The sequence below is a fragment of the Trichomonas vaginalis genome, chromosome II, assembly GCF_026262505.1.
Source record: "Trichomonas vaginalis G3 chromosome II, whole genome shotgun sequence".
NCBI classification, from domain to species: Eukaryota; Parabasalia; order Trichomonadida; family Trichomonadidae; genus Trichomonas; species Trichomonas vaginalis.
The window spans coordinates 5,037,549-5,055,932 of record NC_067204.1 but is presented as its reverse complement, the minus strand read 5'-3'; the positions used below and the strand labels follow the sequence as shown (position 1 = coordinate 5,055,932).

General features: G+C 33.1%; 12 protein-coding genes across 12 annotated transcripts, besides 1 other annotated feature; 6 read left to right on the top strand and 6 right to left on the bottom strand.

The window, feature by feature from the left end:
- Nucleotides 1–5,254: part of a mobile genetic element that runs on past the window's edge.
- On the top strand, nucleotides 622–774 carry TVAGG3_0488480 (uncharacterized protein; the record flags this gene model as incomplete). Its single annotated transcript, XM_051236095.1, has 1 exon — nucleotides 622–774. The coding sequence occupies one exon, from the start codon at nucleotides 622–624 to the stop codon at nucleotides 772–774; it is 153 nt and encodes a 50-aa protein (XP_051093919.1).
- TVAGG3_0488470 (uncharacterized protein) lies at nucleotides 2,591–3,163 on the top strand (the record flags this gene model as incomplete). The annotated part of the gene is made up of 1 exon (XM_001310512.2): nucleotides 2,591–3,163. A coding segment is annotated over one exon (573 nt), but the record flags the coding sequence as incomplete, so codon positions are not given.
- TVAGG3_0488460 (serine threonine-protein phosphatase family) lies at nucleotides 3,444–3,686 on the bottom strand (the record flags this gene model as incomplete). The annotated part of the gene is made up of 1 exon (XM_001310513.2): nucleotides 3,444–3,686. The coding sequence occupies one exon, from the start codon at nucleotides 3,684–3,686 to the stop codon at nucleotides 3,444–3,446; it is 243 nt and encodes an 80-aa protein (XP_001310514.1).
- TVAGG3_0488450 (uncharacterized protein) lies at nucleotides 3,705–4,067 on the bottom strand (the record flags this gene model as incomplete). The annotated part of the gene is made up of 1 exon (XM_001310514.2): nucleotides 3,705–4,067. One exon carries the CDS (start codon nucleotides 4,065–4,067, stop codon nucleotides 3,705–3,707), a length of 363 nt encoding a protein of 120 aa, XP_001310515.1.
- Nucleotides 5,255–6,675: 1,421 nt separating the features above from the next.
- On the top strand, nucleotides 6,676–7,578 carry TVAGG3_0488430 (tRNA thio-modification; the record flags this gene model as incomplete). The annotated part of the gene is made up of 1 exon (XM_001310515.1): nucleotides 6,694–7,536. One exon carries the CDS (start codon nucleotides 6,694–6,696, stop codon nucleotides 7,534–7,536), a length of 843 nt encoding a protein of 280 aa, XP_001310516.1.
- Nucleotides 7,579–7,720: 142 nt separating this feature from the next.
- TVAGG3_0488420 (uncharacterized protein) lies at nucleotides 7,721–8,303 on the bottom strand (the record flags this gene model as incomplete). Its single annotated transcript, XM_001310516.2, has 1 exon — nucleotides 7,825–8,244. One exon carries the CDS (start codon nucleotides 8,242–8,244, stop codon nucleotides 7,825–7,827), a length of 420 nt encoding a protein of 139 aa, XP_001310517.1.
- A 124-nt stretch (nucleotides 8,304–8,427) lies between these two features.
- Nucleotides 8,428–9,475, bottom strand: TVAGG3_0488410 (tetratricopeptide repeat domain domain-containing protein; the record flags this gene model as incomplete). The annotated part of the gene is made up of 1 exon (XM_001310517.1): nucleotides 8,479–9,474. One exon carries the CDS (start codon nucleotides 9,472–9,474, stop codon nucleotides 8,479–8,481), a length of 996 nt encoding a protein of 331 aa, XP_001310518.1.
- A 125-nt stretch (nucleotides 9,476–9,600) lies between these two features.
- Nucleotides 9,601–10,157, top strand: TVAGG3_0488400 (uncharacterized protein; the record flags this gene model as incomplete). The annotated part of the gene is made up of 1 exon (XM_001310518.1): nucleotides 9,601–10,116. One exon carries the CDS (start codon nucleotides 9,601–9,603, stop codon nucleotides 10,114–10,116), a length of 516 nt encoding a protein of 171 aa, XP_001310519.1.
- A 386-nt stretch (nucleotides 10,158–10,543) lies between these two features.
- TVAGG3_0488390 (uncharacterized protein) lies at nucleotides 10,544–11,358 on the top strand (the record flags this gene model as incomplete). Its single annotated transcript, XM_001310519.1, has 1 exon — nucleotides 10,562–11,182. The coding sequence occupies one exon, from the start codon at nucleotides 10,562–10,564 to the stop codon at nucleotides 11,180–11,182; it is 621 nt and encodes a 206-aa protein (XP_001310520.1).
- A 226-nt stretch (nucleotides 11,359–11,584) lies between these two features.
- Nucleotides 11,585–11,913, top strand: TVAGG3_0488380 (Chain b 40s Ribosomal Protein S27; the record flags this gene model as incomplete). Its single annotated transcript, XM_001310520.2, has 1 exon — nucleotides 11,623–11,883. The coding sequence occupies one exon, from the start codon at nucleotides 11,623–11,625 to the stop codon at nucleotides 11,881–11,883; it is 261 nt and encodes an 86-aa protein (XP_001310521.1).
- A 275-nt stretch (nucleotides 11,914–12,188) lies between these two features.
- TVAGG3_0488370 (regulation of choline O-acetyltransferase protein) lies at nucleotides 12,189–14,394 on the bottom strand (the record flags this gene model as incomplete). The annotated part of the gene is made up of 1 exon (XM_001310521.1): nucleotides 12,298–14,394. One exon carries the CDS (start codon nucleotides 14,392–14,394, stop codon nucleotides 12,298–12,300), a length of 2,097 nt encoding a protein of 698 aa, XP_001310522.1.
- Nucleotides 14,395–15,185: 791 nt separating this feature from the next.
- Nucleotides 15,186–17,309, bottom strand: TVAGG3_0488360 (regulation of choline O-acetyltransferase protein; the record flags this gene model as incomplete). Its single annotated transcript, XM_051236094.1, has 1 exon — nucleotides 15,329–15,820. One exon carries the CDS (start codon nucleotides 15,818–15,820, stop codon nucleotides 15,329–15,331), a length of 492 nt encoding a protein of 163 aa, XP_051093918.1.
- Between the last annotated feature and the right edge of the window lie 1,075 nt (nucleotides 17,310–18,384).

Sequence of the window (18,384 nt, the reverse complement as noted above, 5' to 3'; positions counted from 1 at the left end):
CCATACCATTATGGTCCAAAATATTTTAGATGTGAAAACTGCTTTGACAATATTCGTTGACAAATACCATCCAACAAAAACTGACATCTGACTGTGAAAGTTTCTTTCAAATCAGACGATATTAAAAACTATCTGCGTTCAAAAAATGTAAACCAATATTTCATTGTCGACCAAAACCATTCTGCTCTTGTGTCATTGACAGTTGTATAAAAATCTTAAGAGACTTAAACCACACAAGGTGGTGAAGCAAATGAAATGTCATATGACGACAAGTATAGACACTTCTCCATGGCAAAGATGAGACAAGTTTTAAATATTTACAATACCCGTAAACAAAAGGTTTGGGAAACCATTCCCCCCGAAGAAATGAAAACAACCCTGACTTAGAGAAAGACTATATATTTAATAATTTAGTCAAAAAGAGACAAACAGAAAGAATGCCGGGCCTTCAAACTTCAGAAAGGTGACAAAGTAAAAAAGAAATACCTAAAACGCGACCCATATGAAAATACTATTGACTATGACAACAATGGGAACTCGACAGGTACTCACATTCGTGTTCGTAAAAATAGAAGAAAGTATACAAGAGAATATTATGAAGTTTTAGGCAAACATGGCAAAATGTACAGACTGCAAGCAGAAGATAAAACTACTATTGTCAGACCTCGTTTCAAACTTGTTAAGGTTCAAGGTGGTATACTTTCAAAGACAGTTCCTAACAAATATAAGACAACTCCTGACGAATATGCTAAAGAAGTTGAAAATGACGACTAAGCAATTCTATACCATGCGTAAACTGTCATGTAAGGTGGCATGTATTCTTTACTTTGTCCCGTTGTTTGCGTATATCCTGAAACGAAATGTGTATGGTTCCTTCTCCCTGAGTGTCACTCCAGTAACAATTTATAGCAAACTTAACGTCGTCTTTAACATCATATCCTTTACCTTTTGTCATTCCTGTCCAATCCCAATATCTATGCCTATGCCAACCTGCTTGAGATGTACTTAAATCTATGTAGTGACTGTGCGCAGGTAAGTTTTCACCTGAAATCGTTTTACTTCCACCTGTTTCCTTTGAAGAGTTTGCACAATACAAAAACCTGTCGACTATTTGTTCCCATGCACCAACACCAAACATTACTTGAGGACCTCTTGCTTCCATAGATGTATAAATAGAACCTACTGGGTTCATTAAATCAAACATATGAGATATTATAGGATTGTCTCTTTTGAACTTAAAATATAGTGCAACTATTTCAGGTTTCTTCTGGTTTAAGTCAGAAATATTTTTTATAATATAATCTTATGTTTTCAGGGTAGGTAAAATCTTGACTATAATATTTATTTCTGTCATCTTCATAATAGTATACTATTCTCGTTTTTTCTATTGCATTATATCTTTTATATCTATAAAAATCTAAATATAATGTTAGCTTTTGTTCATCTACATGTGGTGTTCTGTTGTCATCTCCATAGTCATAATAGTATGGTGCTGGAGCTGGGTCAGGCAATGTCATATCTGCCATTTCATAAACTCTTAAATATTTCTTTTGTTCGTCTCCATATAAGTTTAAGTAGCAGTTGTTGTCTAATGGAACTTTAACTTGTGTACCATCGTTCTTTTTATAGCTTACATACATTTCATTGTTATTTTTCGGAATGAGTTTATACCGTGTACCATTTTCTAAGACTGTACCAACTGCCATCTAAAATATTTGTTTTCTTCATTGACAGAAAAGTCACCAACAATAGTTTCAATATTTTTTGTTCCTAGCAAACTTTGGTATATTTCATTGACATATGTTTTATCTGCTTTATTTTCAAGGCTAACGTTTAAGTCTGTTATTTCAGAAGATGTATGTGTATGTCCAACGGCACTTTTCCTGTTTAAGGTTTCTTGTAAGTTTGTAATATTTGCAATGGTATGTGTATGTCCAACGTCACTTTTACTGTTTAAGGTTTCTTGTAAGTTTGCAATATTTGCAATGGTATGTGTATGTCCAACGTCACTTTTCCTGTTTAAGGTTTCTTGTAAGTTTGTAATATTTGCAATGGTATGTGTATGTCCAACGTCACTTTTACTGTTTAAGGTTTCTTGTAAGTTTGCAATATTTGCAATGGTATGTGTATGAGTCTTTTTAGAATATTCGTTTTCAGCTCTTGTCACTTCACTTGACATTTTATTGTCAACATATGTTTTGTCTGCTAGTTCAGGATGAGTATGTTCTTTTGTTGCATAAGCATTGTTAGCTCTTTCTTCTTCTTTTGCTATTGCATCGTCTACATATTCTTTGTCAGCTTTGTTGCCAACATCTGCTTTCAAAAGAAGTTCATTTATAGGTTTCTCGTTTAAAGTTCCTTTTGTTGGATTTACACAGACAGTATGGTTCTTACTGTCTTGAAACAGAAACTCATCTGTCATTGGGTTTATCGTCAGTTTTAAGTTTCCTTCTTTCAATGACTCAGATATCTTAGAATAGTTTGAAAAGTTTGTTGTGTTCTTATTTAGAGCTTGCAAAATGAGTTGTCGGTTGTGTTGTATTTCTCTCATAGACGCTGTTTCTTTCGACATTTTTATTCTAGATAAAATATGCTTCCAATAGAAAAAGAAAATTCAAGAGTTGCTACAACTAAACCATTAGATGAACTTTTTACGAATGTCGGTCAAAAGTTTGAGACAGAGACCGTAAAGCATGAAGGCTATCGTTTTGACTACCCATTAAGATGGCTAAGAGACCCATCTGTCACAAAAGCTATTGGCTTTCGTAGAATGAAGTTTGTGTCTGTAGAAGATAAAAGTTTTCCATTTATTGTAAGGTTTCATATAGATTATATATCTGAAGGGAAACGAAAAATGTGGGAAGAAATTGAGCTAATACAAGTTGACCTTTCATCTTCTCTACAGACTGCGTTAAAAAATATAGAAGATAAAATAAATTCATGTTATGCAAAATATGCTGATGAATATGCAAATACCGAGAGCACACTTTATGTGAGAATTGTATATGACAAACAAAATTCACAAGTGTCATTTCAAATCTACGAAGACAATCCAAAGAAAGACGAACAAATATATACAGAATTCACTGCAATGTCATGGTATTATTTGCAAAGAATGTTAAATCAGAAAGTCGAACTTCCTTTAGCAAATATTTACAGTCGATATGCAAGAGATGAACCATATTTATTTAAAGATGTTTTCGACCCAGCTGCTATTATTGTTCATGCTTCATTTTCTGGCGCCCAAAACTCTTTCTTATGCTTGGCAAATGACTTTTACGAAAAACCTACAAAGCTATATGAACCACCGAGTGGAAGTATTTCAGACTTTCAAGTATGGTTTACTACAGATGGAAGAAAGAGAATAATTCCATTATACCACGCGTTTTACTTAGAACTTAGTTTCATATACAACTACTATCGAACGGTAAAAATATAATTTTTTAATACGGTTGAGGTGTTGGATTTGGTTGCCAACTAGACTGTGGTGCAGGTTCAGGCTGTTGTATAACAGGAGCTTGTTCTTCTGGTTCAGGGTCTTTAGGTATAATACCAACAAACTGACCTACTCTTTTACCAATATTTTTGACTCCGTTCCAAATTCCTTTTCCTACGGTTTTTATTCCATTCCATATACCTCTTCCAACTCTTCTGAAGAAGTTTCCAATACTACTGAAGAAACCCATTTTACTATATGTAAAAATCTAATGTCCACCTAGTCTCTTACGTTTCCTGTTGAGTTCCATAGCATTCTTTAACTGGAGCTCATACATTCTGTTTCTCCTCTGGTAGAAAACATATTCTGGGTCAACTCCTGTGTTCGCGTCATCTGCATAAAGTTGTTTATATCCCACTTCAGGGTTTGTATAAAACTCTTTCCATCTCATATTTGCATACCATGGTGGCAAACCTAACGCAGCGTCATTTGACATGGCAGTTTGCATTTGTACATCTGTTGGCACTTGACCATAGTTTGCCATTGCAGTTTGTATTCTAACTTCATTTGGAATATTCTCTGGGTTTGGTTGTCCAGGTTGCTGTGCATTCGCTAAGTTCTGTGCGTCCATTTAATATTAGATAAAAATATCTCTTACGAGTACATATACTGAACATTTGCAGGCATTGGTTCATCTTCATATTCTCTGTATTTTTCTGCCACGTCAAAGAAATAAATGACACAATGGAAAAAACCTAAAACAAGTAGTCCTATTTCAAACCACATTTACTTACTAATAAAATTTCTTTATTGTGACACTTTCTCCAGTTTATAGGACCTCTCTCATATTCTATCTTGTCATATCTAAATCATAGTCATGTATGTCCTCTAACCATCTCATAACGGTTTCCAAACCACTTTTATCGGATGTAAAGTAAAAGCATGGATGGTTATGTAAAACGTCTAAAGTTTCTAAAGAGTCTCTCAAAGTCCAGTCTACTTGGTATTGAAAATCCCATGTGTTATAGAACGGCGGGTCCACTATAAAGAAAACATTTTCCTTGTCTTTATATTTTTCATACAACTCTGTCCAATGACATCTCACAAACTCTATACCCTCAATATATTTTTCTATGTCCTCTTTGAAAACATTTGTATAGTTAAGATATAAAACTTTTGACATAAGTGTTTCAATGTCATGAACTCTTATAGCACCACTATATAATAGTCTAGCAGATATACTATCCCAGTCTATATATTCTGCTTTTTTCAAAACCTCTCTCACAATATTTTTCTTATCTAATGGTATACGTTCCATCTTACCTATAGGTATCTTTTCTTTTAACTCTTTCAATATATTGTTTGTGTCTGGAATATGTTTGAGACGGTCCATATAGTTGTCGAAGTCATTGCATATAATCTTTGAGTCAGGAAATACGGTATGGCACAAATGGGATATATAGAAACTTCCACCGAACAAATCTACAAATGTTAGACCATTCGGTAGTTTCTTAAGTTCTCTCAATAGAATATCTTTACATTTACTCTTATTTCCAAAGAACGGTAACGGTGGTTTTGTAAAATTCATTTATATATAATAATAAAAATGTTTTTCCCTGAAAAGTGACAGAAAAGTGACAAAACATGAAAACATATATAATTTGTGAAAAGCGACACATTATATAATGTTTTCGACCCAGAAGACTAACAATTTTCCGAATAAAAACTTCATTTATACTAAACATCTTCAGGGCTAGAGGGCACGAAGTGCCTGGAAGCCCCACTACCTTTTTTTTTTTTTTTTTTTTTTTTTTTTTTTTTATTTATGATACAGATCTTACACTGAACCTAATTAATTCCAAAACCACAACTTTTCCATTTTCGGCAAAAGTGACATATTAGTGATGCTTTTCATATGATATTTTTGAATTTAAAAATGTTCGGAAAATATTCATTTTTTTTTCTCCCATGATCCAGCTAAATTCAATAGAACACGGTTGATTAATGTTCGTCTATGAGAAATTTTAGCGACATTGATGCAACATATACCAAGTTAACGTCATAAGACTCAATGTCTGCACATTTCAATGATTCTGTTTTTCATTTTAAATTCATATGCTTATGAGCTTTTTAAATCCAAAAAAGTCCCATTAATATTAGAGCATTTTGTGTCCATAGCTCAAGCGAGCCTTTTTGCAATCTTATATTTCATTAATCAAAGTAAGCTAAATATGTTTTGAGAAAGACATCTCGAACTAGTTTAACTTAATTTTATTTCAAATTAGTCTTATCAATCTTTTAATGTATATTTTGAATATAAACTTTCAAAGATTCAAATTTGGGATTGATAAAAGAATTACCTTATTTTAATGAAGCTATTTCTCTGTTTTCTCTCTTACTGAGAGTTTCTTCAATTTCATATATAGCGAATATAAAAATTAATACTTCATTGTTCATTCATGTGTAACTGGCCTTATTTTAAAACATTGTGGACACTTTATTTTTGCAAAAATGGCTTTTCAAGGATTCGCTCTTCCTCGCTGAAAGACAAAAAAATGAATACTGCCAAAAGACGAAAATTGAAAAGGTAAACTGCGAGTCAAAAGGCGTACCTACCTTCAACTTTTTGAGAGAAGTCATACAATTAATTATATGAGTTTCTCTCAAAAAGTCGATTTCTGCAAGGTACGCCTTTTGGACCGCACAAACTATTCGCTCTAATTCGAGATAACAACAAAGAATCATAAAACAGGCATTCATGTAGGATGAATTAATACGATTTTTTCGTGTTAAACTTCAAAATTTAAGATTTCTAAATTTTATTCAAGCTTCAAACCAGAAATTTAAGCATAACTAAATGCTGCTATACTACTTATTGCATGTACAGATTATTGAAGCTCTCGTATTTGATAATCTTCACTCACTCTCAGTGAAAGCACCATTAGCATTAGAAATGTAAACTATTCAAAAATTGATAGGTACGCCTTTTGATTCGCAGTTTAATTAGGAGAAATGACACATTCGTAATATATTAGAATCTACACGTTTGCATGTATTATCCTCATTGTAAATTTTGAAAGGAATTTTATCATAAACAATTGAATTGTTTACAAAATATATTCAAAAGAGCCAAATCAATTATTTTATTTCATAAATAGAACCTAGTACATATCACATTTACATATTTATTATCAATTATGCAAATTAATTCGGACGCATAAATTGCGGTTATTTTTAGTGCAAAATCTCATCAAAAAATGTCTGCAGAGCCAGCCATCAATACCAAGCTCAGAAACCAAATCAGAACAGCCTGCGAAGAGTTCAAATTAGTCGAGGATGGTGATAGAATTCTTATTGGTTTATCTGGTGGTAAAGATTCACTTACTCTCACTCATTACTTATCAGAATGGATGCGTGAAAAGAACTTTTCTTTCCAAGTTGTTGCTGCTCACATCAAATTCAGCAACCTTCCATACGGTATTGATGCTAAGTACTTAGAAGATTTTTGCTCATCAAGAAAAGTTGAGTATCACCTTGTTGAAGATCAAATTCGTGATGTTTATCTTGAAAACGAACACAAGGAAACATGCATTCACTGTTCTCGTTTCCGCCGCGCTAAGTTGATGGAACTTGCCCGCAAATTCAACTGCAACAAGCTCACACTCGGTCACCACCTTGATGATATCGTTGCTACACTTATCATGAACATGACACAGCATGGTCGCTTTGCTGGTATGGCCGTCAAACTTGATATCACTGTCGGCGAAGAAAAATACAACATGACAATGATCAGACCACTTGCTTACACACCAGAAATGGATATCAAGCAGTTCTGCGCTGAAAACGAGTTCCAGCCAGCTAAATGCAGATGTCCATGGGGTGATACAGGTGTCAGATCCAAGACAAGACAAGCTGTCGATGCTATTGTTAGCAAGCTTGGTGAAGAGGCCAGACTTAACATTTTCCGTTCTCAATTCCACATTATTAAGAAGACTGCTCCAGATGTTAGAGAAGTACAGATTCCAAAGTCAAAGAAGAACGCTCAGAAGAAGCAGGAAAAGGCCGCTCCTGCACAGGATATCGAAGATATCGGCAAATAAAGTATATATATTATATATTGATTAATTTCACCCAATTTTTACAGATTTGAACAAACCATATACATACAAACCTAAAAAGATCATATTCTTTTTTACAAAAATTTCGAAATTTTCGAATTTGGATTTTCATACTTAAAAGTTGTTAATAAAATAGAAAAATTTCATTTCAGAAGGCTTATAAATAGTAGTATAAGTACTTTTCAGTAATAAAAAAAAGATAAATATAATCGAATTTTTGAATTATTTCACTCTGAGATAGAATGAATAGACATTTATGATACATTAAATTTATGGGTCCTTGATGAACTTCCTTAATTGTGCCATTGGAACATATAAAAGAATTTGGCGCAAAATCCATGTTGTTCCTTGCTTTGAAAACTGCCATTCGCCTTTTTCGTATGGTACAGATATTGTTGTTTGTGGTCCAGCAACTTCTTTGATTGCTTGATAGAGTTGATTGCCTGGGAATGAGGCTTCAGCTACACGATAACGAACAGTATTAAGACCAACATTATTCTCTAGGAGGAATGTGACGTGAAGTGTATCTGATTCGTTCATTGGAAGTGGAGGAATATCGCTGGTCATAATACCAACTTGATTTGGAGCATCTGGGACGTTCTTCTTGATCTTTACATCGAAGAAAGCATGTGCACCAAGATCATTAAGATTCAAAATGCCGTGCCAGAAGAAATTCTTATCACTCGACATAAGAATTATACGATAGTTATCGTCGTTATAAGTGTTTTCCAAAACCTGATGAGTTTAGAAGTGCTTTCATTGCGAATTTAGACAGACAACAATTAAACAAATCATTTTAAAAGCAAATAACATCATGCAATCATACATATGCAATCAATTTAAATTTGATTAATGTAAAAATATGAGTTTATCATTTATATATTTATTATAGCACACAACAAATAAATATAGCATATCAAAATTTCACTTCCTTCGGAGTGAGCGGTAAACTACAAATCCAAAACCTGCAATTGCTGCAAGAGCCGCTGAACCAAATAAGATCTGAGATGCAGGTTTGGCATCGCTACTTTCTTCAGAGGTTTCGTCAAAAGAAAGTTCAGGACATTTAGGATTTATAACTCTTGCACGAAGTTGAAAGTTCTTGGCTTTCTCTATATTCTTTTCAATGCCAGTACCTGAAAGATATAACTTTGCAAGCTCATGACAAGCAACCCAGTTATCTTGAGTTTCATTTGCTTTATTTAACCATATTAAAGCTTGTTGGGCATCTTTTTCTGAGTATTCTAAGTTAGAGAGTGATGAATAAAACTCTCCAAGAGCAGCCATTGCATCAGAAATACCTTTTTCTGCGGCAAATTTCATATATCCAAATGCTTTCTTCTTCATATTCTGTACAGTTGATAAAATAAGACCAAGCTGATATGCGCATGAAGGATCTTGGTACTTATCAGTGCCAATTTGTAAAAGTTGGAACGCGCTGTTTTGAGTTTCGCGATTTTTAAGATAAACAAGAGCACACTCACGCACTGCTGGAAGGAAAAAACTGAATGCTGAGAACTCCAGCATCTCCATCGCAGCAGAATAATTACTATTTTTGTTTGTAAGAGTATCTTTATAGAGTAATAGTGCTGATTTTGGATCAATTGAGAATATATACTTGTTTTTTGCTATAATTAATCTCGGCCATTCTTTCTTTTCTGATTTGTTAATGGTTACAATGTAATTATTATCAATCATTTGAGCATCTATTGATGAATAGGTTGACGGAAGCATTCCACATAAATATGGAATCTTAAATTGCGTCTCAACAAGAATCGATTGCTTATCATTATATTCAGTAAAGTGAATATCAAAAACTTCGAGTCCATTTGGTAGTGTAAACGTAACTGTAGCTTTGTCTAAGCTGTCTACGAACTTCCATTCATATAATGGTTCTTCTTCTGGTTGAATTTGCATCATGAACTTTGAAAAAAAGAAAAATTGACAATAAAATTTAATGTTTTGATACATTGATATTGCACAGGGTATTTATTTTATATTTTGCATAAATTTGAATGAAGGCACAAAAACTGACAAATCAAACACATGACTGCACTTGATTCCCAGAAATTTGATGCAATAGAAAAACGTATTCAAGAAGAATTTGGGGATTTGATAGATGCATATGAAAATAAGAAACTCGGATTTCAAAATATAATCGAAACAAATAATAGAATTTCCAATTCAATTGATGACCTTCAACTTATGTCAGCACCGCTTGTAGATTTCTCTGAAACAGATCAAAAACTAAGAGAAACTATCGAAGAATACAAAAATATTAAAAAACAATACGAATCAAAGAAAGAAACAGACGTTAGAGCAATAAACAAATCTACAAAAGATGAAATTAAAGAACTTTGTGATAAGATTAAACAATTTAAGAAATCTTGCGATACATCTGATATGCTAACAAGAATATCAAAGATTTCACGACAGAGAAGAACAGATACAAGATCAAGAACAGAAAGAACACAGTTCTTCTTAACTTCTTCTAAAAATAATGCTCGTAGTTCAAACTTTAACGTTTATGTACCTTATTGCACTCAGTACAACAACATTTAACTACTATAATTTTATTTTTTATTTATAAAGATGTATATTAGATTATCAATTTTATTATTATTTTTTATTTATAAATGGGCATCTTCATGCATGAAATGTATAATATTAAAGATAAGCATATTATTGTTAATGAAAATTGAATCAATTCAAAATCAAATCTTCATAAAATTGATTAATAAGCTATATATCATATAGAAATATGAGTTTGCAACAAACGTTCTATACTAAAACTTATAAAACTAAGTTGTAATCATATTATCGCTCAATATAACTAAGGAATGAAATGATGTTCAATAATTATGTCAATATAAGCAAAGGTCGCTTCGGAATACATCCTAAGCCTCCTGATGTGAAAATATCATATACTTACACTCTCATGTAATGGTTATTTCTTTCCCCAAAGCGATTTTTTTTCCTTCAAAATTTATCTGAAATTTCATAAAAAATGCAATACAGATCGAATTATGGTCAACGACCGATGCCACCAGTTGGAATGCCACCTGGACAACCACCAATGCCAATGTCCATGCGTCCACAACCAATGCCAGGACAAATGCCGCCAGGAATGCCTCAACAACCACAAATGATGGGTCAACAAATGCCACAGCCACCTCAAATGATGGGTCAGCAAATGCCTCAGCAGCCACAAATGATGGGTCAACAAATGCCTCAACAACCACAGATGATGAATCAACAATATCCACAGCAACCACAAATGATGGGACAGCAATATCCACAACAACCGCAAATGATGCAGCAGCAACAGCAAATGAGACAACCACAATCTGTACCAATGCAGCCTCCACAACAATCATTACCTCCTCAACCACCGATTGTACCTCATCAATCAGCACCTTCTACTCCTCAGGCTCCTGGAATGCCTCCTCCTCAGCCACAAGCTGCTCCAGGGCAGCCAGAGCCTCTTCCAGCTGATACTTTCGCAAACGAATGGAGGAATTTCCAATTACCCGAACTAGTACCACCGGATAATTCCCAATTTATGGAAAGTATCGACCAAAGATTCCAAATTCCTGTTTTATTACAACAAATTCGTTCGATGCCTTAATATTTTCAATTATGTATGATTGAAAGCCCATACCCTCTTGATTTAGTAATGTAGTCTTTATTTTGTATTGTGATTTTAATAAATTTTTTATCGATTTAATTAGAAAAGCTTTTTAGAGATATACAAGCTAAAATAGAATTATTGGTGAGTATCGAAATGCGCGAAATGAGATTTGGACCAAGGATTTTGAATTTTTATATATTCTCAATTTCAGAATTGATTGATTTCGATTAACCCAAGAAACGAAAAATGCATGTAACATTGGTGATGATTTCCCATTGTTCGAATTTATATGATTGAAATTTGTGAATTTCTGAATCCTCAAAGATAAGATATTTGTTCCGTAAAAAATCTTTTTTAATACACAAACATCTTAAATACGCAAAAATATCAATCCGAACAGACCTACAAAATTGAGAAGGTGATGGCCTTTCTTTCCAATGACAACTCTTGATGTTGATATTCTCCACCCATCCGTAGAGCAGGAGCTCCATACCAACAAGAAGAAGACACTTGTTCCAAACCCACGTTCCGAGTTCCTTTCCCTTCGCTGCCCATCCTGCACAGGTCTTACAACAGCATTCTCACACTCCAACGTCCCAGTTTTCTGCAAGAACTGCCAGACACCACTTGCTACACCAACAGGTGGCCGTATCCTTCTTGCTGATCAAGTCGAGATCCGCCCAAGAGTTAATGCATAAAAGTTCATATTGAAAATCGAAATTTATACTTTAATATATTACAATTTCGAAAATCAAGGTTTCAAAACATTTTGCTATTATACAGCTGAGAGTTTTCAACTTTGTTTATCGAAATTATTTTTTTTTGTGGATAATCACTCAATAGAAATAATATATTTTGAGAAAAACATTGAGATAAGAATTTCTTAGACCATCGAATTTAATCTTTTTCCATATTAAATTTAATATTTTATGAAAATAGCCAAAATTATTATCCTTTCTGACATATAAGCTCCATTTGATCTTCTTATAGACTTAATAAACTATTTTGCTTCAATTTCACTCTATATTTTGCATTTAATCAAAATTTCCGAAAATATTCAATTAAGATAATTTTTAGTTAACGCAATTAGAAAATGAGCAAATATATATTATTTAAACTAAGAATTCTTGATGGAGGACATCATCGCTTGATGGTTGTTTATTGCCTTTGGCTTTGCATACAATAATGACTGCAACGACAATAATGATAACAATCATGCCAGTTGCTGCACCGATAATGATCCACTTCATTGTTTTGAATCCTAATTTGCTTGAATTAGATTTAGATTCATCTTGATCGCCAGATCCCTTATTTTCCACATCTTGATCAGGTGATACAACTGAATGTTCTGGTGATGATGTAACATATGGTTCATATTCTGATTCTGATTTTGTTGGTGTTGATATCATTGGTTCTAGAGGCTTTGGAGTTGGAGTTTTTGGTGTCGGTGTTTTCGGTGTTGGAGTCTTTGGAGTTGGCGTTCTTGGTGTAGGAGTCTTTGGAGTTGGCGTTCTTGGTGTTGGAGTTGGCGTTTTATATGGATCTTTCAGTTGGACCGAGTTCGGATCAAAAGGATCAGCAGCAAACGTCATTTCATGGAGTTTAACTGTTCTGCAGAATATTTCTGGATGAACACAGTATGCTGTTCTATCTCTTGGACTTTGCTGACCATTAAATTCTATAGGAATTTGGTAAGTAAATGCTTTACCAACATTGTTCTTATCGCATGTTATTGTGGTTGTTTTACCTAGAGCAGTTACTCTCATCGTGTAACTATCATATTTGTTACATGTATATGGTGCACAGACATCAAATACATTATTGTATTGAGATGCTCCAGGTAAAATTGCTTGACCATCTGGACAACTTTTGGAAGGATATGTTACATTGATGAAGTCAAAAATATATTTGTTGTATTGAAAATCAGCTCTTGAAGGATTATAAAACTCATAACGTGCTGGACCACAATATTGGTCATATTTACGGAACCTACTTGGACATGAAACTGCGGAGTCCTTTTGTAATGGAAGCCAACTTCCCCATGTCTTGAAGTTGAAGCCTGTTCCACCAAGATTGTCACCGGTTGGTTTCTTCATGTAATGTGATGGAAAAACTTTAGACGGAACACCTGTTGCAAAGTCATTGATTGGTTGGCCACCAATTGTTGATTCTGGATTACCCCAAACAAGTGGTTGTGCATATCTCCAATCACATTTATAATTTCCTGTATCTTGTAATATTGCCATCACTGCATCTGTAAGTCTCTCGAATGGACCTGTAGCAGCAGACATTGTTTGACCTGTCATGAGTTCAGAGTAAAAAGCACGTCCTTCAAGGTGAGAACCAGATGTGCCTTCATTACCACCATCTTCGATTTCGATTCCTGATGGACAACTGTGAGTTCCGTTAGAAAATGTTTCAACACCATATCGTTTCTTCGCGAAGATATGTGAATAAGGAGTTGTCAAGAATGTGAAAGACTTCTTGTGTATTGTAAGTTGACATGTTGGATTGCTATATGGTTGTGAGTTCTCATATGGATGATATGAAGAAAACATTGAACCAGTAACACCAAGTACATGACAAATTTCGTGAATTAAAACTTGGAAGTACCAACGTTGCCATGTTGACTCACTTTGTGTATTATCTGGAATTTTCTTTGTATTTAAGTATATAATTCCACTAATTGGACGCTTGTATGTTCTTTCATAACCAGTTGGACCAGCCATTGCAAGAGGACTATCACCACCGAAATTCTTAAGAACGACTGGTAATATTAAATCATAGCCTGTATAACTTTTCAATGGAGAATACGTAAAAGTATATGAACCAGCCGAATCCATAGTAATCGATCCTGTAACGGGTATCACTTTGAGTAACTTCTCTAAATATATTCTAACATTATCCAATGTCCTTAAAAAATTCGCTCTTCGTGAAGCATTTAAAAAATCATCTTCCGTACATAGATGTGTCCCACGCTCCCATGAAATTGTTTGCCCAACGGTCTTACATTTAAATTCATCATCGAGTTCCCATGTGATAAAGTCTGTGACGATTTTAATACGAATGTTTCGCCATGAAGATTCTGTTAATTTTCTCTTTTGATGCTTTATTGAAGCAAGATCTATTTTGGGAACAAGCCAGTACTCATTTTCATTATGCATACATTGAAATGCGTGTGAATTCGCTAGAACAAACAAGAAAAACATTTGAAAAAAATTGAAATAATTGATTTAATTGAATAATTTCAATTAAACTTCAAAAAATAATCATTCAATTATTCTTGATAATTTGTCAATTAAATATATTATTGATTTGTGTTATAATTTGTTTATTTTTAAATTTCAATTATCCGATAAAAATGACAATTTTTAATGGTTAATTATATATCATCTTTACATATTGCAAAAGAAGTAATATAAGTATTTACTCCAATGATTAAAGAAAAAATAAAAAGAATGATATCAATTTTTTTATTCATGAATTACATCCAAAAAAGAATCATAAATAAGCACAATATCTTATAAGCTTTAATATTTTAGCATCGTTAAAATCTTCTTGTTTTCAAAATTGATTGACCAAAAATGTAAGTATAACCAATTTCTATTATATAATCCTTCTATAAAATATTAATAAACTTTGTTTCACAATTCTTTTGTCCAGATTATTAGTTTTCAAGCAAATTTTAATTCAAAACACATTGATATCACAATATCATGAAATCATTACATATCAATAAATTTTACAAACATTGTTTAGAGCAATATACTATAAAAATTAAAATTTAGAGACTTTCATTAGTCGTTCATAAAAAATTTTGTAATCTCTAATTTTCGGTTTTTTCCTGGAGATAGATTTGTTTTCATTCAGTGAAAATATACTAATTCTATGCATGAGTCCATGCGAGTATATATAGCTACAATCTTTTTTAGATTGAGAGATAGAAGCACTTAAACCAAACCAAAATTGAAGACTTAAAATTTTTATTCTTTAAACGCTCCGATAATATCAACATATCTTTATTCTAATGGCAAAAGAGTATAATAGCCATGTTAGGAACTAAGCAGAGATTTATAAAATATTAACTTTTTATTATAGAAAATTGGGAGATAAAGCTTGCATGTCAAAAAAAAATTATTAAATTTATACTAAGAAATCCTTATTAATTTTGTCATCGCTTGCTGTTTCCTTACTGCCTTTGGCTTTGCAAACAATAATAGTGACAATAAGGGCGATAATAACAACTACACCGATAATGACGCCAACGATGATCCACACCTTAGATGAGATTCCTTTCTTTCCATTATTTGATTTGGAGTCATTGTTGCCTGATTCACCTGATCCATTTGTGCTTGATGTTGAGTCTCCTGAAGATTGTGTATTCGGTGTTGGCTTTGGTGTTGGAGTTGGTGTTTTATATGGATCTTGAAGTTGGACTGAATTTGGATCGAATGGATCAGCAACAAAATTCATTTCATGAAGTTTAACTGTTCTGCAGAATATTTCTGGATGGACACAATATGCTGCTCTTAACACATAACCATAGCTGGCAGGAATATAATAATAGAATGCTTGACCGACATTGCTCTTATTGCATGTGATTGTGGTTGTTTTTTCAAATGTAGTTACATTCATCGTGTAACTATCATATTTGTTGCATTTATATGTTCCACAAACATCGTATACATTTCCATACTCAGATGCTCCAGGTAAAATTGCTTGACCATCTGGGCAACTATTGGAAGGATATGTTACATTGATGAAGTCAAAAATATATTTGTTGTATTGAAAATCTGCTTTCAACGGATTATAAAACTCATAACGTGCTGGACCACAATATTGTTGATAGTTAATGAATTGGCTTGGACATGAAATTTCAGAATCAGCTTTTAATGGAAGCCAACTTCCCCATGTCTTGAAGTTGAAGCCTGTGGCACCAAGATTGTCACCATTTGGTTTCTTCATGTAGTGATGGGGAAAACTTTAGATGGAGGACCTGTTGCAAAGTCATTGATTGGTTGGCCACCAATTGTTGATTCTGGATTACCCCAAACAAGTGGTTGTGCATATCTCCAATCACACTTGTAATTTCCTGTATCTTGTAATATTGCCATCACTGCATCTGTAAGTCTCTCAAATGGACCTGATGCATCAGACATCGAACTTCCTGTCATTAACTCTGAATAGAAAGCACGTCCTTCAAGGTGGGAACCGGCTGTTCCGTAACCGCCACCGTCTTCAATTTCGATACCTGATGGACAACTGTGAGTTCCATTTGAGAATGTTTCAACACCATATCGTTTCTTCGCGAAGATGTGAGAATAAGGAGTTGTTAAGAATGTGAAAGACTTCTTGTGTATTGTAAGTTGACATGTTGGATTGTTATATGGTTGTGAGTTCTCATAAGGATGATACCAAGAAAACATTGAATCAGTAACACCAAGTGCATGACAAATTTCATGAATTAAAACTTGGAAGAACCAACGTTGCCATGTTGATTCGCTTTGAGTATTGTCTGGTATTTGCTTCGTATTTAAGTATACAATGCCACTGATTGGACGACTATAGACAGAATCATAATCAGTAGGGCCAGCCATTGCAAGAGGACTATCACTACCGAAATTCCTAAGAACAACTGGTAATATTAAATCATAGCCTGTATAACTTTTCTTTGGAGAGTATGTAAAAGAGTTCGATGAAGAAGTCTCCATTGTAATTGGGCCTGAAACAGGTATTACTTTAAGCAACTTCTCTAAATATATTCTAACATTATCCAATGTCCTTAAAAGATTCGCTTTTCGTGACGCATTTAAAAAATCTTCTTCTGTACATGTAATTGTGCCGTATCTCCATGAAATTTGTTGTCCGATACTTTTACATTTAAGATCATCATCGAGTTCACCTGTGATGAAATCTGTAACAATTTTAATACGAATGTTTTGCCATGAAGATTCTTGCAATTTTCTCTTTTGATGCTTTATTGAAGAAGGATCTATTTTTGGAACGAGCCAATCTTCATTCTCATTATGCATGCATCTAAATTCATGAGAATTGGCTAAAAAAAGCAACAAAAACATTATAAAATTGAATTTGTTGCATACCTTCAAAAAATGCGGAAGTGTTATGGCTTGTTCAATTCAATATATTAAACAATATTTGCTTGAATATATCGAACAACAATTTTTACAACCTTTGAATTTCAAATGGGATGTATCGTAAATTATATCCGAGTTCATATTAATATTCGATTTCATTAAATTATCTTTTTAGACGAATATCATTCAATTTTTTTGAAGGTAAAAATTTTAATATAAATGGAACAAACAAACCTTTTTTTATAAATTTGCATAATTCAATTGTTCAATTTAAACAAAAAATTGTATTTATGATAATCGGTTGTTGATTAAATAGTAAATTTACTATATTGGTATACAAATTATTAAAAATTAATTGATCGTTGTCATAAAAGTTACATTCTGTCAAATCAGTCACTCTTGTCTTGACGATGTGCTATTGATAAGTACATCTCACTTCCTTACGCAGTCAGCAACTATGTAGTATAGTATTTTTAATCACATTTCACTTATTTTTTCTCTCTTATTCATTTAAATTTAATGTTCATTTGAAATCATTATTTTGTCGATATAGTTTATGTAGTGCATACCTTTGGGCAAATAGTTAGAAATTTTCTTAATCTTAAAACATTATTTTATCATAAGTTGAGTTAAATGTTATATACCATATAATTAGACATATAACCAACATTTCAAATGAAAATTATTAATTTTATCTCTATGTAGTGTAGTTCAATGCATAAATCGGATTTGTTCAAAGTGATTAATATGATTCCTGCAAACGTTTGCTTGGACATGAATTTTCAGAGTCTTTCATAAGAGCTGGTGAAGACTCCCATGTCTTGAAGTCAAAACCTGATTCACCAAGATTGTCACCGGTTGGTTTCTTCATGTAATGAGATGGAAAAACTCGAGATGGATATTTTGTTTTGACATAAATAATTGATATTTTATTATAAATCATAATTCATTTTAGTTAACGCATCATAAATTAAATAAAAGGTCAAAAAAAGATAATTCAAACAAATAAATCTTGATCATGATCACTGGACGTCTCTTTACTACCTTTGACCTTGCACACAATAATGGTTACAATAAGGATTATCAGAATAACAGCCCCAACCG